Source organism: Rhinopithecus bieti, unplaced genomic scaffold (genome assembly GCF_001698545.2).
Source record: "Rhinopithecus bieti isolate Rb0 unplaced genomic scaffold, ASM169854v2 scaffold_6481, whole genome shotgun sequence".
Lineage (NCBI taxonomy): Eukaryota > Metazoa > Chordata > Mammalia > Primates > Cercopithecidae > Rhinopithecus > Rhinopithecus bieti.
In genome coordinates this window covers 590795-616541 of record NW_016805314.1, presented here as the reverse complement: position 1 = coordinate 616541, position 25747 = coordinate 590795, and the positions used below count along the sequence as shown (strand labels likewise).

General features: G+C 41.4%; 1 protein-coding gene across 1 annotated transcript in view; it reads left to right on the top strand.

The window, feature by feature from the left end:
* Positions 1–25747, top strand: part of SNX19 (sorting nexin 19) — a 43102-nt gene that overhangs the window by 4927 nt on the left and 12428 nt on the right. The window contains 6 exon segments of the mRNA XM_017872143.1: positions 711–811; positions 946–1065; positions 3009–3139; positions 4384–4480; positions 4969–5149; positions 7670–7799. Of these exon segments, the coding sequence (XP_017727632.1) occupies positions 711–811; positions 946–1065; positions 3009–3139; positions 4384–4480; positions 4969–5149; positions 7670–7799 (760 nt within the window).

Below are 25747 nucleotides of genomic sequence, written 5' to 3'. Positions count from 1 at the left end.
ATTACAGGAGCCTGCCGTTACGCCTGGCTCATTTTTGTATTTTTAGTAGAGATGGGGTTTCCTCATATTGGTCAGGATGGTCTTGAACTCCTGACCGCAAGCAGTCCACCCGCCTCGGCCTCCCAAAGTGCTAGGATTATAGATGTGAGCCGCCACCCCTCTCTAAATATTTTTGTAATGTAATCAAATTTCACTCTAAGAGTTAGCTAGTAACTGGTTACTTTGTTTTTTAAAAATGGTGATGATTACCCAAATAAACAGTTTAACAAGTTTGGGCATAAATTATGCATTTTCTTTCTTAATATAATAGCTAATACTGAGCCAAGCTTGAAAATGTGTGCCAGGTTCTCTCCTAAGCACTTTACACATGTTAGCTCTTTTAATGCTCCCATCAGCCTATGAGATAGGTACCCTCATTGTCCTCATCTTATAGAAGAGAAACAAAGTCAGAAAGAATACCAATGATCTAAGATCTTTATTATAGTAGAGATTTAGCCCAAATTTAAACTTGGGTCTCTGCACTTTAGAACCCTCTCTTGTAACAAGTTAGTGTTGTGTGGATCATATGGATCATATGTATATTTGGAACTCCTGGAATTTTTTTTTTAATCCAAGGAAATATATTCAATAGTTCTGTTTTCTTTATATGTTTTATGTGGAATAGCTCTCTGTGAATGTTAAATGAGTGAATATTTTGTTTTTTTTTTTAGATGTGAAAGGTCCTAAAAAGCTCTTTCCAGATCTTCCATTTGGAAATATGGACAGTGACAGAGTAGAAGCCCGTAAGAGCCTCCTAGAATCATTCCTAAAGGTCAGCACCCTTCTCTTTTGGCCTTGTTCTCATTTTAACCTGGGTGTCTAACCCCAGAACACCCAAGCCAAGGCAGAGAGATCTGGAGACTGGAATTTCTCTTTAAAATTTTTGTGTGTGTTTTATTTTTGCAGCAACTCTGTGCCATTCCGGAGATCGCTAACAGTGAGGAGGTGCAGGAGTTCCTTGCTCTGAACACAGATGCTCGTATTGCCTTTGTCAAGAAACCACTTATGGTCTCTAGAATAGACAAGGTACCAGCAGGGCCACTGTGCTCAGCTTTAGTTTTGATCTGTAAATGAGGAGGATTCATCAGAATGGAGGTAGTGCTTGAAAAATAAGAGCAGTAGGGTGTGGGAAGGGGCAGCACAGAGGCGTCAATAGAACATGGACTCAAATTGTCAAGACCTGTTGCCAAATATTGGGTGAATCATCAGCTCGCTGAATCACAGGGAACAGCTGGTGGGAAACAGCACCCCAATACTCTTAAGTATACACATATCTTCTGGGGTATTACTATATTGTTACACTGTTGGAGGCATGTAAAGATCAATCTGTGTCTTCACAGATAGCTGGCAGGAGGGGTGGTCTTTCAGAGGGTAAAGGTCATTTCCAGTGTTGGGTCACCCAGGAAAGAGAACCCTAAGACAGGACACGAGGCTGGATTTAAAGTGGTGTCATGGTTCTCCGCTAGAGAACACAGTATGGAGAGAATTGTACCTTCTTCAAGAGGTTGTCTCAGCGCCTATGGAGATGGTAGGAAGAAGGACGTTTGTGTAACATGTCGGAGCTTGTAAGCAGTGGTTACCAACTGATATGAGTGTCTCTGGGGCAGAAGTCTGAGGCTTAAGTTTGTCAAAAGTGATGTGTGTTTTATCGGGTTGGGAAACACTGACGCATTGGCGGAAGAGGAGCCTCCCTCTTCTCATCTAGGCTTAGAGCAACAAATAAAATAGAATTTCATGTAGTAGGTGTTAGGGGATAGCCACTGCTATGGAAAAAACTACAAACTAAAAAGGGATCAACTGGGTAAATGCCTAGGGTTCCATGCAGATATCATTCATCCGTTATTTCCACATCTACTTACTGGATGCCTGTTTTGAGCCAGGCACTCTACTAGTTGCTGTTCATACATCAGTGAATGAGATGGATGAGGACCTCCCCACCCTCACAGACTACAATTCTGTGATCCTGGAGAACAAGTTGTATTTTCTAAGCTGCATTATCTAAATTCATGCATCCTCAGTGTTCTTTCCCTAGTTTGTTCTCCCCCAGTCTTTACTGTAGTCTGCTGACCACTCTCTTCAGCCTTGTCTTGGCTATGCCAGCTTACTCCTTGTGGAAGAATACCACAAGAATGACTCAAAGAAGGCATGGTGCTGCTCTGAGCCAGCAGTGTTAATTAGCAGGAAGCACCAGAGGAAGAGTAAATGTTTCATTCTGTTTATTTGGTAGTTTAAGGTTTCGTTTGTACATTGTCCTTTTTAGCAAATATCTGTATATCATCTTGCCATTCTGAAGAAATAGAGGTTATTCTTAATCTTCAGTGAGGATTATTTTATTTAGTCTTTATGAGTAGAGAAGTTACAACAACTCAACTCCAGATACCTTAGTTTTGACCTGAGTGATTTTTGTTATTTTTTCTGTACTTAAAGAAATTGTTTGAATTGACTAGAAAAACTGATTGTTTGCTCTGTGTAAGTTACTCTAAGCATGTTAATATTACCTATGCCTCTAAACTGTATTTTTATTTTTGATCATCTTCTTCACTCTTCCTTTCTCTTTATACTCCTATCTATGTACTTCCACTGGTGCACATGTTGATGAAGTTGTTATCAATTTGGAAACTAGAAATCACTTTTTTATATAAAAAGAAAGAAATTGAAAGATGCATCATCAGCCTGCATAACTCCTAGGTTTTTATTTCTCTCACTGTTGGTTTTGGCTTCTTTTCCCATGGCGTTGTTTGTTTTACTCCTCAAGGAAAAAGATATTTGTGGCCATGGAAAAACGGAAAGATAGTTGTCACTAAGTCATTAGCTGGTATTCGACCTTGCTACTGGATAAGGCTTTGCTAGAGAGCCTGGCCCCTCTCCTCATCCTGTTGCGTAAAGTGCTGTAAGGTGACTGCTTGCTTGGCAGTGTCCATCTGTGGATGTGGATGGCCTTACTGACCCTGCACCTCTGACCCCTGCAGATGGTGGTGAGTGCCATTGTGGACACCTTGAAGACAGCGTTTCCTCGCTCTGAACCCCAGAGTCCCACAGAGGAGCTGAGTGAGGCCGAGACTGAAAGCAAGTCCCAGACAGAAGGCAAGAAGGCTGGCAAGTGAGAAGCCCTCAGTCACCCAGGCACCTTTCCCCAGTTCCCAGATTGATCCCCAATCCTCAGCAAACGCTCACCCTATTCTCAAGCCCTAGAGGAGAGGAGGTGGGTCAGACATACCAGTTTTTAGGCGAAACTAGACCCCAGGCTCCTCAGTGCTCCACCCGGAGGAGCCTGTGGTGCTGCAGAGGCAGCACTGCTGAATGTTTGGTTTTGCCATGGGAACCTGGGGCCCAACTGACCAGGGATGTTTGACTAGGAGGAATACTCTCTTTTGAATAGGATATTCTCTTTTCTCTTTTCCTGGAAAATTGAGATGTTTCTTTCCTAAGAATTAAGGCTTATAACTGATCTCTGTTTGCCATCATTTCTGGAAATCTTGGCTCAGAAGTTGCATATATTAGCAATAAACAGGAAAAGGCTAGGATGGAAACCCACAGGGCCTATTTTAGTAACTGGTTGACTACTGCTACTGTCTCCTGCACTAGGGCCCCAGCTGTTTCCTGGCAGCATTCAAAGCCAACATGTGGCAAGCAAGGGCACCACATGTACCCTTACTGCAAATGTCTTCTATATCTGGGTCCTTATGAAGAAAGAGCATCTGTGTGTGTGTGTGTGTGTGTGTGTCTGACTCTTTGTCTCTGTGCTTATGTTTCGTGGGCCAGCAATAACAGACTCACAGCACCTAACCTTTTCTTAACTGGGCCTATCTATTGAAGGATGACCATGATACCTGTGCTTATGAGTCTCTGTCCCTTGAAACATTGATGTTATCACTTGCAGTTCCTTCTCTAGTTTTATTTGGAACACAGGGGGAATAAATGGATGTCCAAAAGGATCCACCGTGAACCGCAATAATAAAAACTTGGTCTATGCCACCTGTCTGTTTCATCTTCAGCAAATTTTTAATGAGTGCCTAGTATGTGTTAGCTAATCTTTCCTGTGGGAATATGACCATGATACAGACTGATGCCAGTTTTACTTAGCAGAAGCCATTTCACAAGTGCACTGTAGACCTAGCTTAGTGTATGCGTTACATTGTCTATTAAGAATTGCGAGAATATACACTGTTTGGGAGATTGCAGGGCCAAGGCTTCCCTGGCAGCTGTGACCGTCTGATCACAGTAAGGTCCCCAGAATAAGTACAGATATTCTTGTTGTCATTTATTATCAGTACTTGCCAGCCCTTTGTGTGGGGCTCAAGACCGTAAATTACATCCTGTTTCTGCTCTTTGTTTCTGTACCAGGTCCAGGCTGAGGTTCTCATCCAGTAAAATTTCGCCAGCACTAAGTGTGACTGAAGCACAAGACAAGATTCTTTATTGTCTCCAGGAAGGCAATGTGGTAAGAACCAAAACCCAAAGAATGTGGGGCAAAAAGATCTGAGATGTTGGTCCTGTAGTTATAGGCAGTTGAGATATTCTCTAAAGTCAGATATGTCCTGCTAAATGACTTCATCAGCCTTTGGATCTCCAACTTTTATGCTAAAAGTATTTTCTCTGAGTGGTTTGGAATTCCTACCAGTTCTGGCTTGGCAGGTTGGCTTCTCAACCATGGTGGGTTTGGGATAGTGGATGACAAGATGAGAAAGAAAGCTAGTTCCTGGAAAAAAATGGATGACCGAAAATTTGTGCAGATCTTATCATCCCAGGGCAGGCTGTATTACCTGCAACTTGGGTAAAAAATAAAATCTTTCCTAAAGTAGTCAGAGCATCGGTTGGCTTTTATACCCAAGGTACTTATGCAGGGGAGAGGCAGGGAAACCTAGAGTGCCACATTTGCTCCTCTACTGTCAGCATTCCTTATGTGATACGCCACTGGCTATTTCTTAGGAGTCCGAGACCCTATCCATGTCTGCGATGGAATCTTTTGTTGAAAAACAGACAAAGTTACTGGAAATGCAGCCAACAAAAGCCCCAGAAAAAGATCCTGAACAGCCCCCTAAAGGACATGTGGACAGTTGCTTGTCAGATGCAGCTGTGCCAGCCCAAGACCCCAGCAACAGCGATCCAGGTGAGTGGCGAGGTCTCTGCTCCCATGGAGAAGGGAGCCAGGGTGGCATCCACTTGGGACTTGGGATAGTTGGAGTTTGTAACTTTGATTTCTGTTCCATTCAGCTGCATGCCATGTGTTGAACTCCAGTGTTGGAGGTGCTGTGTTGGGGCACAGAGATGAGTAGGACACAGTTGCCAGAGCGGATTCAAGCAGCAGAGCAGGGCACAAACAGGGAGTTCTAATCCAGCAGGACGAGACCATGCTGATAATATTGATAGCTCATTGAACTTATTTTTGGCATATCAGACTCTTGGATTTCTTTAGAATCTTTCTTCCTTTAGTGTCCCGGTTTCCTGGTTTCCTTCATGCCCTTCTTGTGGCTTCTTAGTCCAGTCTCTTGGCCCCATGATCCACCTGCCAGAGCTTGATTTTTGGCTCACTGTTCCTATTCTACATACTCTTCCAGGGTGACGCCAGCTGTACTCTTGGCTACAGCTGTAACGCATGTGTGGTGATGCCTTAAATATTGAATATTGTATATCTTCACTTGGATATACCATAGGGCAACTGAAATATTATGTGTTCAAGATGGAAATTGTCTTATTTCCCCAGATCTATTCTTTTTTCTGTATTTACTGCCATGGCAGATGATACAACCTGGTTACCCAACATAAAGTAGGGAGGGAGAAGAGATGAAAGCTCTGCTTCTTCCTTATTTGCATTGGAGGCAGAGCAAGTTCGCCTTCCAGGAGAAGAGCAGATGTGTACTCTGTAGAAGAAAAATTCAAAGCTCTAGATACTAATTAGTATATTTACTGAACAAGAACTTAAAATAAGTATATCGGTTCCATCAAGATAAAGTCCTCTGTTGAGAATAAAAGATCGCAAAATCTTGGATTCAAAAATGGGGAAAAAGCTGATCTCACTATTCTTTCTCAGGTGCCCATAAACAAATCACCTGACATCTCTTCTGAGGGCCTCGATTTAAGTCTGTGAAAACTGGGATGAACAGCCCCATCCCTTCACACATATCTCACGATTAAGTAAATAGAGTAATATGACAGTGAAAGCGTCAGAAACTCTGAGAGACTGTAGCGATGGGGGGGGGGGGGAGGCAGTGCAGTAAGAATGTCATTCTAGGCAAAGTCCAGCCTGTACATGTTGAACATAATATCTCTAGAGGGATGATTTAGGCCTGAAACCCTTCTTCTTTCTCTGAGAGACTCAAAATGCTCATATGATTAAAAAAAAAAATGCGTCATTTTCTGTAGGAGAACTGACTTGGTGGTACCTTGTTTGCTTTCTTATTTTTCACTGCTATAACTAATTCTTACCACATGGTGGCAGCTCCAGGCAAATGCAAAACCTGAGAGAATCATACAATTGAGGACTAGGGCTCAGGATGATGCTATCTCCCAAGGAATGCAATATCCCATCTTTGAGAAGATGATTAGAAATCAAACAACATATCAGCTCCCAATCTTTGCAATACAAACAGAAAAGAAACTATACATTATATGGGGTTAAGAGGGAAGTATGATTCAGTTCTAGTAGATCTGTCCAAATCAGAAGTCATTCATGTTCAAGGAGAGCTGGGGCAAGGTGACCCAGAGAATACCCATTGATCCTACACTAGCAAAGTCATTGTTGATACTACTTATAATATTAATCACAGCAGTAGCACCAGATATCTCAGATTCATTCTGTAACGTCACATACTTGGAGGCAAATCAGAAGTGACATTGGGACCCCAGGACAGGTTTAAACAACACATGCTTCCTTCCACAAAATACATTTTTTCAGGAAACCTTAGTTTAGCATGGGTATAAGCTCATGTGTGGCCCTTCCAGTCTTTGAAACATGATGAATGTAGTAATTGTTATGGCATTTTGCCAGAGGTGTGGTGTTCTTCCTAGAACCAAATGTTATCTCAAAATCAGACTGAAGCCTCCTGAATCCTAACCCCACAGCTCTGTGTAATGGAGGTTTTTCAGGAAAGTGAATGCCAAATCTTTCCTCACTTCTGCCCTGGTGTTTCCCTAATGCTTTGTGGGGGTGAGTGGAATGCAGGGTTGGAAAGAGAGGAGGCCTTGCCAGTTGCACTTAGTCACTAGTTGTGAGCTTTTATTTGGAACAAAGTATTCAGCATCCTGGGGAAATATAGAAGAAATAGAAACTAAGTAGGCCAAATAAGTGCGTATGTGTATGTGTGTGTGTATATATATGTGTGTGTATATATATGATTAGAAGATACATATATATGATTAGAAGATATATATATATCTTTTAAAAACATAGAAGCATTCATTAGGTTACAATATCAGGAACATTAATTAAAAATGTAAAGAAATGCCGAGCCTGTCACTGAACCTTCTAGATATGAGTTAAACATCTCTTGATTTGAGTGGAGAGGGATTGCAGAAATACCAGATGATCGGCATGAAGGTAGAGAGACACAGGTGCCACCCAGCACCTTGCAAGATGTTCCTCAAGTATGGGTCTCTTCTGAGTTACTCTTGATGCCATTTTGTCCCTCAGGAACAGAGACAGAGTTAGCTGACACAGCCCTAGATCTGCTCCTCTTGCTACTAACAGAACAGTGGAAATGGCTGTGTACCGAAAACATGCAGAAGTGTCTTCGTCTTATCTTTGGGACCCTAGTTCAAAGGTAAGACTGCTGAATTCTCCCTCACATCAGAATCTCAAATTGCAGAAAAGGTGGATGCAATGTTGAATAGTGTACAGGGAATCTGCAGCCGTAAGAGAAGATAGATTCTCTGTTACAGGGGTTGCAGGAATCAAAAATGCCTTGAGAGTATCAGAAAGCTTTTATTAACTACCTTGTTGTCTACAATTTGAAAGTATCCAGTTCTGTAAGACTTCTGGCATAGTATACTGAGTTGCAGACACCGTGTGTGATCCTAAAATACTTAGCTGAACTCTTCCTCCTCTCAATTTTCCACCCAGTTTTATCCTCCAGCCCTGCACCTTTCACTTGGTTGTGGTGGACATTTGTCTTGACTGACATTATGTCACCAGTGTGATGATAAACAGTGGGAAAGAAAAGGAGAAAACATCAGTGCTCTTGAAATAAAGATTGTTTTCTCTGAGAGGGGCATAAATATTCACAGTTGAAGTACTTACTGACACAGGATGGTAAAGAATAGAGGGAAATTTGGATTTGCAAGTTGGCTTTTCTAATCCAGGCTTTGTAATCCTCACACCATTTGATCTCCTGAAAGATTTGTACACAGGTGGAGTTTTTAGCTGCTGACTTTCTAACTGTGGAACTGATGTAAGCTTTGCTAACCTGAAGTAGGCCAGAAACACTCTCTCTGAGCCAGGCAGACACATGTAGTGCTTGGGTTTTGGCTACTCTTGTTTTGAACTCCCTCTTATGAGACATCCTGGCACATCCAAAAGTAAGAGGAAGCCAAATGCTGACCTTCTCTTAGCATGAGGCTCATGCTAACAGGTCACTCAAAAAATATATCCTTATAACAAAAAATTATGTGTCTATTCTTTACCAAGTCAAAAAGTTATTAACAGCAAGCAATTAAATCTCCCTTTTCTAAGTTGCATAGGATCAGGGAGGTTTAATAAACTTGAATCATAAAGAGGCCAAGTGAAAGAAGATGATGCACATCTATATTTGCTACGTGCTTATGTATGCCAGCACCCAATCTCCATTTACATGTATTTTTTTATAGTGGTCAAGTGAGGTAGGTAGCCCCATTTTACAGAATGAGAAAATAGAACTTGGCAAAGTCAACTAACACGCCCAAGGTCATCATTAGTAGCACACTTAGAATTTTAAGGCAGATTTGTATAACTTCAACCCCAATGTGCTTTTTTCATGTATCTTGTAGCCTTAAGACTGATCTCCAAGTGAAACCTGCATATAAAATGCTGACTGGTCTTTGTCCCTTTAAGCTTTTCCCCTTGTACCTACTCAATATTCAGCCCTGCCACTGGAGTGCCTTTTTCTGAAAAACAAATCTGAACATATATTCTGCACTTAAAATCTTTCAGTAGTATCCTATTACCTACCAAAGTGGTTTTTCCAGTATGTGTCCTAGGGTTCTAGGGTTCTGCAGAAGTGCTTCTGAAGCTAACTTAGAAGCTAAGGGAAAACTGAGTGACCATGACCCAACCACAGAAGCTCCACTTCAGTCAGTTTCATATACTGGGGATCTAGGTAAGGCTTTGTTTGGAAAAGGGCTCCACTCTGTTTAAAATATGCACTTATTTCTTTATTTATATTAAATTTATATTAAAATTCCACCTCCTTTCTTTCTTGGCGTGATCTGGTTTCAGTCTTATTTTTCATTTTCCACCATGTAAACTGTCCATCATTGCCTGAATATTCTGTGGTCTTTTACCCCCAGGCCTTTGCTCATCTTCCTGTATCTGACTTCGGATGGTCTTTCTCTACCTGTTCTTTTCGTGTTCCTTCCATGTGTTCGTAACTTTCCCACTTCTTGTCTGCTTGGCCTACTGCAAAACATTTTTCATATATTAAGCATAAAATGTCATTTATTCTGTGAAACCTTCTGTAGCATCTGCTCTCTTTCCCCTAGAATTAAGGAGTCCTCTTCTCTAACTCGCAAAGTTTTAATAATAGTGCTTATCACAGTGTGTTATATAAATGATCTGCTTTTCCTACACTAGTGGTTGTCAACTGGGGGACACTTTTGTCCCCCAGGGGACATTTGCCAGTATCGGGAGATATTTTTGGTTGTCACAACTGGAAAGGGGCTGTGGGATGCCTACTGGCATCTAGTGGGTGTAGGCCAGGCATGCTGCCAGACATCCTTCAGCTACACAGGACAGTCCACCGTGCCAAACGAAATGAATTATCCTGCCCAAAATATCAGTATTACTGAGCTTGAGAAACCCTGTGTAGACTATTAGTTCTTTAAGGACCAGAACTAGCTTTGTGTCCCCAGCAGCTTATACAGGGCCTGGACATAGTAGGTACTCATTAAATATTTAATAAAGAAATAAACATTTCCCTTCCCAGTACCTTTACACTTGAAAGTATAGTCTCTTTAGTTGTATTCTGTCACCTCTGGATGTCACTAATTAGGCCTTCATTTTTCTTCTTCTTTTGGATTTCCCTTTGTTAATCTTCTAAGTGGTTTAAAGAAACAAAAAAAAAAAAAAAAAATGAGAAGATCCCAAAACTAGCTAGAATGTGATCATTAATAACCCCTTCTCCTTGAGGTCATTTACATGACAAATTGGTTTCAGAACACAATAAATTATTCAGTATGAGGATAAAAGTATAGATGAGTTAGGAGAAATTCAAAGAAGATTGAGATCCTTATATAAAAGAGGTAGGAAAAAGTTTACCTGAAGTTTGAATAACTCAGAATATTCAAGGGCTTGGGCTAGTCCACATAGAGGGAAGATACCTATATTCTGGGAGTCAGAGAACGATCCCAGAAGGACTGTTTCATGTAGCCAGGGTCCTGGGAGATCTAAGGCAGAAAAGTTCAATACGAAGGAAGCAAGCTCCAGGTGCATGGCAGACATGGAAAAGACAGGGCTCATTTGAGAGTTCAGAGCAGAGACTGTGAGACTTCTTTCTTTCTCATTTTTCATATATTGAGAATAAAATGCCAATACATGAAATAGCAGTGAGATGGGATTTCATTCTGTCGCCAAGGTGGAGTGCAGTGGCACTGCAATCGTAGCTCACTGGGCTCACCCCTCCTGGGCTCAAGCCTTCCTCCCACCTCAGCCTCCCAGGTAGCTAGGACTACAGGCACACACCCCCATGCTTGGCTAATTTTTTAAATTTTTCGGTTGAGACTATGTTGCCCAGGCAGGCTCCTCATCTTTCCATTCCTATCCCTGACACTCCCCAGCTACAACCAAAACTCCAGTTAGCTGGGTAAAGTCTGGTGAGTGAAGACTAGCAAAACCCAAATGTAGTTCATGCCATAAAGGAAATCAGGGAGAGGGCTTACAGCTGAATTTCCCTTGATTTTCTCGTCTTTTCACATTCTGAGTTTTTGTTTTTTTGTTTTGTCTTACTCTATTTTATGGAAAAGCATCACTATTGTGATGGGAAAAGTGGGAGAACTCTGAATATATTTGGTGAATTTGAATGAAGCCACTGAATATTGTGCAAGAACAGAATTTTGCAGCTACTTTTGAAAAACTTGTAACTGTGGCCTATTATCTTTGTTCATCATACATGTTTCCAGGTGAAGATGTTTTATACATGTTCAGTTATCTCATATCCCTTCCTGTCAACAAGTTCTTACTTATATCTAAGTATCCAACTGTATCCGTAACCCATTTGGTTTTGTATTAGCTGCAATGAAAATAGGACCACATCTGGTTAGCAGTCTCCTCATCCAAGCTTCCACAGACTAGAATTAAATGAAGAATCTCATACTTCTCTGTTTGAGGCCAATCATGTATCCCTACAAATCATTTTTCCCATCTTTTTAATGACATTTTTGGCCCTCTTCTGAAGTACCTTATAGCTGGTTTCACAGTTTTCCTGAAGCCTCCTTAAGATAGGAAGCTAGAAGTCATGATATCTAAAGAAAGAACCGGTTCTTCCACCAGAGCTTCCAAAGATCTGTCATCAGTGGCCCATGGTCTCATACCTGCAAGCACCCTGTGCATTATAGACATGGGACTAACTCATTTTAGCATTCAGAGTGTACACGTTGATAATCCCATCAGCATCAGCATATTTACTGTCCAGCAAATGTTTATCGAGAGTTTACTTAGTGCAAATACTGTACTGAACACTACATGCACGTGCTATTCAAAAGCCACAGTTACTTTTGTACCAACCTAATATTTAATTCCTGCGAAAGTCCTGCGAAAGAGGTATTAACCCTCATTTTAAAGACGAGGAAACTAAGACTTATAAAGAATGTGGGTTATCTCATCAAAATCACAGGGTTAATAAATATCACAGGCAGAATTTGAACCCAGGTTTTTCTGATTTATAGCTGTGATGAGTGTCTAAATTTCAGGATCAGATCTTTGCCCTGCAATTCAGCAGGATAAAAGCCAACCCAAAAATCTTTGTCTCCAAGTACTGGAGATTATCAGGCAGTTTGTAGAATCCAAACTGCATCTCTGTGTCTACACACTTGCATCTAACATAAGGGCACTGCTGCAGTCCAAAGGCAGCACATGTTACTGTCCCCAGGACACTTGCAGGTTTTAATTTTAAAAAGTGGTGTTTGCATTGCTACATGCTTCAGCTTTATTTGCTTTGGTAAGCCAGTGTGCTGGAAACCTAACATCTCCAGAGCTGCAGCACCTCTCCACTGCACCCCCTGCCTCTCCCACAAGAGGCATGATATGAGGTCCCGTTGTGTTCCGTCTCCATGACTGCTACCTAGAAGGCTACATCTTTGCCCTCCCGGAAACCATAGGTAGCTGAGCCACATGCTTTTGCAGGGTACTTGGGTTCTCTTCCTTTCAGTTCTGTGCTTAAAAGAGCAGGATAATTGGTGTTGGTGCCACAGGTGGTACTGCCACTTCTCTGGTTATTTGAAACACACTGCAGTTTGACCATCAGGGATGCTAAAGTCACCAGATTTGAGTGCATCTCCTCCTTAAAATGTCCTCATTTTCCAGCTTCCAGTATTATTATCCCCAAGCAGGCAAGTTTATTTCCTCTGCTTCCAACTTTGTGTACCCTCCTTGCACCTTTAAAAGACCTATATACATTACTGCCTTGGACGCCATAGACTTCTGTCAAATTATAAGCACATTCTCTATCCTGCAAAGGAAAAAAAAAAAATTCGACCTCATAACCCCTCCTTCTAAGCCAAAGTTGGAAGAGCTCTGATCTGAGCTAGGCTTGTAAATCTATCTCCCTTGATTGTTGATGGTGTGGAGAGAAGTGGGAGGGGAGCTGAAGAGAAGTTAGATGCCCAAAAAAGGCATTGTTAAGTCAAAGGGAAGTCTTGCATGCATGTGCGCCTAACCTCTTGTGTCAGCTTCTGTGCTGGGAACATCCAATTATGTAACAAGAAGCGCTCCTTATTTGGAATGAGAGACAAAGGGAGGGGAAGGGGGGAGCGGGTGGCAGTCTGAGCCAAGGAGCAAATCCGGCTTGTGCAAACTCTGCTCATGCCCGAAAACAGAAGAAACTTGTAAATATCTCTACGAACATCAGTATCAGATTTAGCAAATTGGGCAAGTCCTCAGAGCTAGACTGGGTTGGAGGGAAAGAGGAGAGATACACTGTGCTCCATTGATGTTAGGGCGTTTGGGGCAGGAAGATCCAGCCAAGGTAAGGGGTAGGATTGGTGTGGAGCCCTGATGGAGAGTGACGGAATGAGAAGAAGCTGGACCGGCGCCCTGCCTGGACACCCAGAGTAATGCCACAATAAAAATAGGAACCACGCCAGTAGCAGAATGCGTGAATACCACGTCCACGGCGCTGCCCTCCCCATGGCCCCGACGATGGCATCCGACCTCTGTCAAAAGGGCAGCAGACACATTCCTGGCATCTGCGTCAGGATTTCTCAGTTAAAGAGGGAGTGTGTGTGTGTGTGTCTAAGATAGAGACAGAGAGTGTGAGTGTTTGGGGCATGTGGGAATGGAATGGCTTGGCAGAAAGCAGGGGGGGAAGGTTCTGGCAGAGGGGAGTGTAAAGTGTGTAAAGTTAGGAAGTGTACAGAGAGGAAGAAGAAAAGAAAGGATGTGCAGGTTTAAGGGTCCAACAAGCAGGGGACCAAGGAGAAACTTGATGGCAAGCTCTGGACCTTACACCAGACCTTGGAATCACTTTCTTAGAGAAGATGTCGCTCTATAAACCATCTCCTAGAAAAGGTCAGGAGAGTTGTGGCAGAGTCTGGGAGAACTGGAGAGTGCTGTGCTGCAAAGCGCAACGTCCATCTCCCTTAAGGACAGTTGGGAAAGGTTGACCATGAACCCTGTTGCTTCCACTATTCTCTTAGGATGCTCCAGAATCAAGGTGCTTTCTGAGTGGAACTCTGATTCCAGGGCCTCTTTCTTGGTTGGGCGTGTCTGAGTAGCAGGTGGATCACAGTTCTTTGTGACATTGGTTATTTCTTAAGAGAACCTCCAGGTCTGCCACCAAAAGGGCACAAGTAATTGCAATGGGAAAGGAACTGACGTTTATTACAATATTAATACCAGGAAAGCAGCTATGTACTGTTTGTTCAATTCTATGAGATAGACATATAGTTCTACATTTTATAAGTGAAGAAAATTACATTCAGGTAAAGTAACGTTCCCAAAATCATAAAAGTCGTTAACAACCACACCTTAAGATTCCACTTAAGTCATCCTAGCCTCAGAGCTCATGTGTTTCCCACTGCTCTGCCCTGCCTCCCCTCCATGCAAGCTTCCCCACAAAGCAGTGTTCAGTAGAACTGGGTTCACCTGAAAGTTCCCTTGCCTTATTCCCATCTCGCCTCTCTTGCTTTCTATCCGGCTGGTCTCAGGGACACATGCATCTGATGGTAGCATATAAATTGTTTTTGTCTGCATATTCTGATTTTATTTTTAAAGTACTTCTGAGCCAGAGATTGTCTGTTAGGTATCTCTATTTACATCCTATTCACAATCAGGAAAAGATTATTAACGTTAAGACTCAGAGTTTCTCAGGAAGCATAGATTACAATTTTTTCCTTTGCTGTGTAACTTTTTCTTCCAGTTCAGCTCTGGTGCCTGGCTATATCTTATACCTAATCTCTTCCTATGCACAGCTTTTCTAGAAATACGCACACTTTTGCAAGACCCCCAAATACAAAATTAACTCAAACTAAGTCTTCAGAATTCTCGGTTATTTTCTGGCTCTCTAATCATTGGCTTGGGCCGTTTTTAGAGGTGCTGAAATTAATTTTTTTCATTGATGACTTTGCTCAGATCGTATTGTGGCTCCTTGGGAAGGAGTCCCAGGCCTCTTCCATTAGGCCATGCCAAAGGGAAGCTCTTGACTGCTGTAGACTGGGCCAGGATGGGCCCTAGCAGTTTCCCCTGTCATATGAGTGGTCTGCCTGTCATATTTCTTGGGTGTCACTTATTCTACACCCATCTTAGGATAAAGACATCATGCCTTTCCTGTCACGTAGTGACAGTCTCTACTAGAATGTATCTTTGAGATTGTAGCAGGTGGATGGCAGCTGACAGCCGTGTGCTTGTGCATTGTGTTTGCATTTCTGTGTGTGTGCTCTTGAAGTCTCATATACTGAAATAGAGGTACAAAATTGCTCATTGTAAAAGTTAACAAAAAACAGAATAGCATGAGGTATTTAAACCTCAGAGCCTTTTTTTCCAAGTCGGGTTCTTGGTGTCTCTTGCCCATCTGTGACTGCACCAGGAGCCTAAGATTTTGACATTTTGATGACAGCTTTAGAATGTATGTCAGCATCCTGAGGGCAGGGACTGTGTCTTGTTTACCATCATATCTTCAACACCCAGCCCCATACGTAGAAGGCACTTAATAAATTTGTGTCAAATAAATGAACACAGAAGATCACACATCGTTCTGCTGGAGACAGTCCCTCTGCTTTTCACTATTAAGAATCTTAAGAGTTCATCAATAGTGCTGGGGGACCAGAAGCAAAATGGAAACTGAATCTTTCGTTCCCTCCACACAGGGCGTACCCAGGTCTTCAATTAATTGGGGAATTCTGATTCCCAGAGCCGTGGTACAGCCTAAGCAAAGAGGTTTGGGGGCCCTTCAGGCCATCTCCCATTCTAATGGCCCTCTCCTTTCCAAAGAGTGCAGCGCCCCTCCCCAACCTGGGCCTCCCAGTATGAAGCCCCACCGAGCCTGCCCTCTCTGGAAGCATCTCCTGCCATTGTGCCTTCTCCACCTCTTCCTTCCACATAGAAAGCAAGAACATGGACTTTGAAGTCAGAACTGAATTCAGATCTTGCTTTGAGGCTGTGTGACTTAGAACACACCACCCACCCACCTTTGCCTGTTACTGTCCAAACGGGAATCATAGCCTAGTGCCTGCAGTTTGGGGTGTGAGAGAGAATGTAGAGGTGAGTGTTCGGGAGGCTTTATAGAGGAAGGGCATAACAAAGCCAAATCTGGTGAAATAGGTGTCGCTTAGACTGGTTTAGACTAAATAATATTCTGTACACTAAGACATTTTTAAAGCAGGAGGACGGGCATTATTTCTACTTTCAAATAAAAGTAATCTGGAATATTTTAGCCAGCTTCTTTCTGAATGTATGTGGCTTTTGTTGTTTCAAATAGGTGACGAAAAGCCTGCCAAACTCCTGCTGCATGGCATGGGTACGGGAATTCTCCCCCTGGGCACCAGGTGGCGCTGCAGGTTAAACAATACCATTCACTGTCCTTTGAGGAAGACCTGTTTGTTTTGCAGTTACAGGTCCCCTGCCCTGATGTTCATACAGCAGTATTGAAGCCATTCCCTGGCTTGCTGCGTGATTTAGAGGTCACTTATCTGCCTACTCCTTAGTGCCAGTGACTTTTAGATAAGCCCTGTTTCTTGCATCTTTCACCCTTCTTCCTTCTGCTCTAATGCGTCTTCAGCATGCGCTTGCTTCTCTGAGCGGTGTGGATGACCAGAAGTTGCCCCTTTGAGTGGATCCCACCATTAAAAATTCAATGCTGGAGCTGATTCATTCAGAACAGAGTGAGCAGAACAGAGTCTGTGGTGATGAGACCAGCTAGACATCTGAATTGAAAGAATTTTGTCAGTATTCTCTATAAACTACTTGGACCTCTATTCAGGGTCTCTTGTGATCCTAAAATCTTATACATTATGTATTCACTAAGGTGGAGATTGTCAGTGCTGAATAGCCCTGGTATTAGGATCTTATCAACCTGTTACGTATTCAAGGACGTTTCCTATTGCTTTAGGCCATGGATGGAGACTGTTGGACTCTCTCCCATTAATTTGGTTTTGGAGAAGCAACCATATGTTAATGCTTACTTTTGATCTTTACCTCTGTCCTTGCAGGCTTCTCCAAGTGCCCTTTGGAGAAGCAGAGCTATTTGGTACTGGAGCAGGGAGACAGTTGGATTAATTGGTGGGAAATATACTTTAGCTGTAATACAATGCTGGCCCTGAAAGATTTCTCAGGGGGAATTCATCCTTCTTGGGAGGGAGGCTGGTGTGCAAATGCAGCATCAAGATGAGTTTCTCAACACCCACCTCCTCTCTCCCCCAAGTTTCCTTTTGTTGTTTTCCAGTTTTATTTATTACTCCTCTGTGTTTTCTACCCATAGTCAGTGCTCCCACAGTTCTTATTCTGTGGAGATTCTGGAGTTACCACTCCGGTGTCCCTACATCCTTCATATCAGGATGGATGGCCTTCTACTTGGAAAGGTTTTACAGTTCAGCCTGTAGCCAGGAAACTGGGAATACTTTTGGGTAGCTCTTCTACACCAAGGTGATGGTGTTAATGACAGTCACTTTTCCTTCTCCTCTATACCCCTCTCAGTGTTTTTTCTCTTTCTTTATCTTGGGCATCTGCTTCTTGTATGTATTCTTTATTCTCCTCAAGGCTGGTCTTTTCCAGCCTCCTCTAGCCATTTTCACAGCATCATTTGAAGTCCTACAATGTCTGCGGATTTAAATAAATCCCTAATAATTTTCTTCCAGATCATGGCTGAGCACACGCTCAATCTGTTATCTGTGATATTTATGGAAATTTGGAGGTCAGCCCCTTCTGCGAGCACATAATTACTTATCACTTCTGCCTCCTCCAGCCCTTCACTTCCCATCCTCCTTCCTTTGGCGGGAGTTCTATGTGCAGAGCAGAACAGGGAGATCTCCCTGTGAGGTAAAGCCCCCAGGAACAATAGGAGCTCTGGTTGTCAAGACGACCACTAAATTACTGCCTTCTTCCCTCTTTTGTGTCTTGCCTTTATTCCTGGTGCTTCAGCACTAAGGGTTTTGGTCCCTCTCCCTGCCCTTTCCCCTCCACGGACTCAATTTTCTTCTGAATGGGTGGCCATTTTAATTACCTTCCCCCTTCCCCACCCCACCTCTCTGCCCTTGCCCTTGCTGCTGAGAAAGGCAGGGTCAGGATAACTACCTGGGGACTGAGAATGAGCCAGGCTTGCTGTTCACACGGGGACAAGGAAAGAAGAGACAGAGACATTTTGGATCCTATAGTCTCTGCAGTGAAAGTTTTATTGTTTAGTATATAGAGGTCTGATTGTCGCAAGGATTCAGAAATAGAGTTTTCATATTATCCAAAACCCCCTGGGGCCTCTTCCCAATTTTCGTAACCACTCAGTACCAAATGCTTTACCGGTTTCAGTATTTACTTCCCTGAGCCTGCCAGGAGAATAAGTTTTACAGTGAGAAAACTGAGGCATGAAATGCAAAACTTACTCCAGATCCGGCTGTCATTAGTTCCCTGGACCTGGTTGAATTTTTAAAGAAGGTCTGAAGGAGTCTTTTTCTCTTTTACATGTGCCAACACACAAGCACTTTAGAAATGCTTTTATTTTCTTATTTCATCTTGATGATAACTTTGTGAAAAAGGCAAGGCAAGAATTTGCCCATTTTATAATGAAGGAAGCCAGAGCTCAGAGAGTTCGTTAAACTTTTATGTGGTTAAGCCAGGTTCAAACCTGTCTGTAGCTTTTCAGTGTTATTTTTAAAGTCTGTCAGTCCTGATTTTCTCAGAACCGGATTATAGTATGTCGATAGCAACATAGTATGAGGCCAAAAAAAGGTTGACTTGAAAGACTTTAGAGGCACACTAGCTTTGTGTATAGAAAACTTTCAGATTGACTGGGCACGGTGGCTTATGCCTGTAATCCCAGCACTTTGGGAGGCCAAGGTGGGCGGATCATTTGAGTTCAGGAGCTTGAGACCGACCTGACCAACATGGTGAAACCCCATCTCTACTAAAAATACAAAAAAAATTTGCCGGGCATGGTGGCGCATGCCCTTAGTCCCATCTACTTGGGAGGCTGAGGCAAGAGAATAGCTTGAACCCAGGAGGTAGAGATTTTAGTGAGCCAACATTGTGCCACTGCACTCCAGCCTGGACGACAGAATGAGACTGTCTCAAAAAAAAAAAAAAAAAAAAGAAAGAAGAAAACTTTCAAACTGACATCTTAAACATGTCACAATACTCAAATATAGAAGAAATGTTTGGAGCTTTCCCTTTACTATCAGTCTTATTTATCCTAAAATACACAATCCCCAAGTGTCTTTTCTCGTTTCTGCATTTGTTAGAAAGGTAACCTGACCTTTGCTTTCGGTCTTTCCTCCCCCATTCGGCTACCTTCCTCTCTTCTTACTAGTTTCAGATAATGGGTTGGAATCAATTTGATGCTGCTCCATCCATCAGAGGCACTTCCCAAAATACAAGTGTGACTCATAGTCCTCATAAACCCCCTTTGCTTTTGTTTGACTTTCAATCTCTTCTATCCTCTGGGCCTATTTCCCAGGAAAACTGACCAAACATAGGCTACTGGCAGCTGTCTCTCTCCCCCAGGATTCATAGTGTGAGATAAGAAGCATGGCTGACCCACTCCCTTGCCTTCCAGCTCCCTTCCCTTCCAGAGGAACGCATAGCCAGATGTGAATGCCCATTGCATGGATTACTTAGTTCTAGGTCACCTGACTTATTACCTAGCATACCGCTTACAGCATCAGCTCTATATCACTGGTGTATTGGCCCACAGTTTAATTTTATTATTAGCCTAAACAAAAGATTATTAGGAAAGCAAATCTGCCAGATGTGTATATAAACACATATGGAATGCCACATACAAAGGATTTTTATATTGTCCATGATTTTTAAAAATCTATCATTGTCTTCCTCCGTAAGCGTGAATAATTTAAGAGCTCAGTGTTTTTGCTGTTTTAAGTATTGGGATGTATGCTTTCTGCAGAACCTGTTTTGAACAGTGTGCCGTGCTTTAAGACTAGTGTTTGTCCCATATACAGCATGAATTCACTTAGTAACCAATATTGATTGATTGCCTTCTCTGTGGCAGGCACTTTGTTAAGTGATCAAAATACAGAAAAAGACCCAAAACCCCTACCATAGGAAGTTTAGTATCAGTTGGAGGTGCAAACTTATAAATAGGAGTTGCAGTATAAAATCAGGGCTTTGAAAAGAACTCTATATGTGATTCAGAGAAGGGATTTATCGATTATGAGAGGTCCAGGGAAGGCTTACAGTAGATGACGTCAGAGATGAGATTTAAAGAATGAGGGGAGTTGCCAGCAGACAGTGAGAGAGAGAGAGACAGCATTCAAGGCAGAGCAGTAAAACAATATAGTGTGTTTGTGGTACTCAAAGAACTTGAGTATGACTGATTAGGAATATATGATATGCAAGAATAATGGCTGATGATAACGGTGAAGAGTTTAATGGGAGTCTGCTCATTCAGAGTCCTGTGAGTCATTCCAAGAACAAAACATTTGTCACTCATTTGATAGGAAATAATTTACAAAACATAAACAGATGATGACATGAGCAAATTTGCAGTTGAGAAAAATTAGTTAAATAGTGCTGTGGAGGCATAATTAATTGAAGGGGCCAAAGTTAGACAAATTAGGAAGGGGTTTCATTGATAGAAAAGGTGATGAGGCATTCAACTAAGATCATTGCTATAGAGATGGTAAAGGGGTAATAGATTCATGAGATATTGAGGAGGTAGGATCACCTATATTTAGTGACTATTTAAAGTTGAGAAAAAGAGAAATCAAGAATGACTCACACATAATTTTCCACCTTGCAGACTGAGAAGATAACTAAAAAGATGCGGTAATATCTTTCTGAACAGCATATCTGGGTTATGGTTAAAATCCTGTTGCTTACTAAAGTAATAGATTAGTATCTACTCTGATTTATATAAAAATAAATGATGACACCCGAAGAAGCCTATACTGTATCTCTAATAATTTTGAGATTCTTTTTGATAGAAAACTTAAGGCCCGGATTATATTTTCAACTTTTTTTCTATCTGTAAGTTTCTTTAGAAGAAAAAAGAAAACATGGAATGAGTAGCTAACTGTGTACCAAGGCAAGGTTTTTAAATTTTCTGTGCCATAACATGTGATTATTCACATGGTGGACTTCTGACTACAAACAGAATACAACTCAAAAATAGTAGAAAGAATGTCAACAGACCATCAACCCAGTAAAGAGTAAGACACTGACAAAAAAATTCAGATAAAGTTAAAACTGGATATTGTGAAAAACAGCTGACAAAGGAAAGCAGAGATAGATGAGAGGTACTGGAATTCATAGGAGCATAACAGAATGAGATAAAAACTGTTTTACATGCTGTAAGAACAGATTAACGTAAAATTCACATCAGAAGGTGTCGCTGAAAGTTTTGCAACAGGATTGATTCATTCACTAAATATTTGATTGTTTATTTGTGAATGACACTATTAAATGCTAAAGGAGATGTCAAAATGAATTATATAAGATTTCTGACTTCAAAACCTTAATAGTCTTTTTTGGGGGGTTGGGGGGCATTTACAAGAAGCTCAGCCAATGCTTTGAGTAAATGAATGAACAAATTAAACGCGTATTTCCAATGAGGAAGAAAAAGAGTCAGCATCAAATGAAACCAGGGTAGTTAAACTGCGATCAGATTCTAGGTGAACATATTTAAAAAATAGAAAGAGGGACATATACTGAACAGTGCAAAAATAGTAGTAATAGAACTGACAAGAACAGGGTCTAGTAAGCTTCAACTCAGAAGGAGCTGAGGTTGTACATAAATATTAAGGGAAAAGACAGGTGAAGAACACATACACATGTCACATGTTACTAACAAGAAAAAATATATATAGGTAATTGTTTGGGACAGATGCTGTAGTATTAACTGATTACGTGGTAAAAGCATTTATTCATTCACTCAGCAATGAATGAATGGGTCTGTTATTTGCTAGGCTGTTTTCTATTTTCTTTGTTAAGGAAAAGGCCCAGCAAGAAGAATTGAACAGACGTGATTAAAGTAGAATTGATGACCAAAATAGAAATGAAAATAACAGAGCGTGTAACCTATTTTAAAGTTTGTACATTTAAACCTGTACTTGGCCTGAATGAATTATATCCCATGAAACTTAACAAATTTATATGTAACATTAAAGACCTAAGGTCATTAAGAAACATTGCCATTTGTCCATATGGGTTAGAGATGCACAGATATCTTGCCTTTTTAAAAAAATGGTTACAGGTTCTTGACCCCAACATTCATCTCTGGAAATTTCTGAAGCAGATGATGAAGTAGATGTTTGTGAGCATTTGGAAAGGGAAATGGGGAACCCTAGAAACCATTATGGTTCAGTAGAAATGTGCCCTGCCTGATTAGTGTGCAGTTGTAGTTACATTGTATGTGGATTTCAACAAGCTTTTGCCATAATACCCATATGGACAGAATGGAGTATGCTGCCTGCACTATAGTACTTTTAAGTAATTTGTGGCTAGTTGAGTGTCGTTAGCCCAAGAGTATTAAATAATATCATAAACTGATGCCATCCTAGAGGGAAATTTCTAGTGATAGAGCACTGCTCTTCATCTTATCCTGATCAATTTTTTTGTCAGAAAATTTGCAAGTAATTCTAATCTTAGAGGAGTAGTTAATACTCTAGATGACAAAATAAAGATTCAAAACATTTAAAAAACTTAGAATGATAATCTAAAGCCAACAAGATGGAATTTGGTAGAAATGAATATTGTAAACTATAATTTAGATTTTTTTTTTAATTTCACAAATACAGAAGGGCAAGACTATACTTAACAGTTTTTTTTAATGTTCATATGTGGACTTTGAATTTTAGTTGACTGAAAACTCAATATGAGTCAGTGCTTTTGACGTGAGTGCCAAAAAGCTAACACAATCTTCGGCTATATAAGAAGTATAGCGTCTAAATCAAGGAAGGCATCAATCCCCTGTATTCTTTGCTGGTCAGGTCACATCTCAGAGCTGTTTGGTTCTGGGCACGTCATTTTAAAAGAAAAACAAAGCAGCATACCAGAGGATGGAGCCAGGATAAGCAGTGGTTCATTTCTCTCCTTCGTTCATCAGACATTTATTGAGTGTCTTTGAGGTTGGCAAAATCAAGGATGTGTAGGTGGTAGAAGGGAGGTAGGGGAGAAATAATAGCTGAATTTAAAAATGCAAAATGTTGTCTTTTGGAAGAGATTTAACCTAGTATCTGGTAACTCCAGAGAGTAGAACTAGGACCAATGACTGGAATTTATTAACACAAGGAGGCAGATTTGGGTTGGCAAGGTTTAAGAAGCATCTTCAACGAATTTAGATTATGCTTTGAAGGAATTAAGCCACTTACTTCCCTGAGGTCACATGGCTAATTGGGTAGCAGAACTAAGATAAAAGCCCAAGTTTCTGAATTCACAGGACCCAACCCTTGTCTATGCCATTATATTACAGAGGAGGTTTCTGCTTTGGGAGGAGACTGGATAAAATAACCTCTAAGTTTCCTTCCAACTCTCAAGTTGTATGTTCGTATAAGCCACTTGATGTAAAATACTTCCTTTTGGTGCCCAGTATTTCCATAGTTGGAACTGGTGAGATTGGAAAAGCCACTAAGGTTGAACAGATGATTTTTTGAAATTCCTTCCTTAAGAATCCTTCCATTTTTAATACGTATTAATTTCATATCTGTGATGTGTACTTTACTAATCAAAAATAAAAACTGTGGCTAGATATAAATGTATGAAACTCAGATTCTTATATTGTGGTATTTAGGAGAGTGTCGTCTTCCCTTGAAGTACACGATTCGAAGGTGTGGATCCATGATTGAAAACATGAAAGCGAAAATCAGGGAAGAAACTGTGCAAACTCTGAGCCATTTTAGATTTCACAGTAGTCATTGGGAGAAAGACATAGTTTCTTGCCCTCGGGGTTCATTTCGTCCTCATTCTTCCCCAGCACCGGGCAGGAAAGGATGGTGACCTGGATACACAGTCAGAGGGCAGCAGTGTTGAACTTTCTCAGACGCAGCTGAGTAACTTGGGTCTGGATAGTTAGAGGACAGAAGCCTAGAGCTGAGAGCTGACAGGGGGAACTGTCTGTAAACACAAGAAGGGGCCATGGCAGGAAGACAGAGGCCTGGGAATGGCATCAGAGAGAAAAGAAGTGTAACTTTTATCAGGTGTGAAATTGGCAAAAACAGTTTGTTTAATGGAGAATGTCCCGAATCTACACCATCACCTCCAAGACCTCCCTTCTCTCCCACCCTATAGATTGCTGCTACTGATTGGATGAGCCAATACTCATACTTCTGTGCTAGGACTGGCGGTACAGAACACAGTGTTCGTGGTTGAGGCCCCTGCAAACATTTTACTGGGTGCTTGGTGGGTGGAGATGGGGAGCGTTTCCAGGAAGCTAAAAATATGGCTTGGGCTTCTCCTCCTTTCTCTCGGAACTCCTAATTCTTGACTCTATATGAGTGTTTTCAAACTTTTTTAAAACTTCAACCTACAGTAAAAAATGCATTGTACATTGCAGCCCACTATGAGCATACACATAGGCACAGGCACATACACACATATGCATGCACGCATATCTGATGTATACGTATATAGGTACATACATACGAAAAACGTGTCTGCAAACGTGAGATGCATCTTTATGGTATCACAAACAGCAAAACAGATTGTATGACCTCTAATGATGTCCAGCCCACAGTTCGAAAAACATTGCACTACAGCCATCGGGTTTTAAATGGCTATGAAAGTAGCCTGATACAATTGTATCCAAAAGTCCGTAAGTCTAAGGCAGGATTCTCAACTGGAGCAACTTTGTCCTCAGGGAACATGGGGCAATGTTTGGAGACACGTTTGGTTGGCACAACTAGCATCTAGTTTGAGGGGAGGAGGAGCAGGGATATTGTGGAATGTTGTATAATGCACAGGAAAGCCCCTATGACAAAGATTTTGCAGTCCGAAATACCAGTAGTACCAAGATTGAAAACCCTGCTCTAAGGGTAATAAAATCAGTCAATAATTCTAATTTATCGAAGATGTATTGAGGATGACAGAAGCTTTAACTTGATCTTCCTTTTCTGTCTCTTTTCCTTTGAACTATATTTGGTATCTTAAGATAAGGTTGGAGCATAATTGCCCTTGGATTGTCTATAGAGGTACAGCCAATAGATAAATAGGCTGGAAGGAATGGACCTGTTATTTTTCTTGTATTTAGACTGTACCAGGCGTTTTCATTTAGAATATTGTTGTGGATCTTATGAATATTTTCTGTTTCATGATTTTAGTATCTTCTTCCCTTTCTCCTCTTCATTAAGCCGTCCTGATTCAAGACCCTTTCTCACTCAACCATAGCTGCTGTCTTAGAAAAGAAGTGAAGGGGATTTAGCTAATTGGATTAGACATGGTCTCTAAAGCCTTCTCCTCTTACTCATGAGATTTGATTCTGCTGTTTTGATGGGAAATGATCTGCTAACCTTGAAGTGCCATCTTAAGCCCTAGTATTAAACTGTCTCCTTTTTAGTCATTGCTTCATTCCTGTATCTGTGGCTATTTCAGACCAGGTTCCCTTGAACATGGAGTAGATGTGCAATCCCAGCGTACTGATAAGCCCTGATCTCCACATCCTCTCTTCTCCCCTGTCTGGCATAAGTGAAGCTTTTGAGTGTCTTGGGGTCA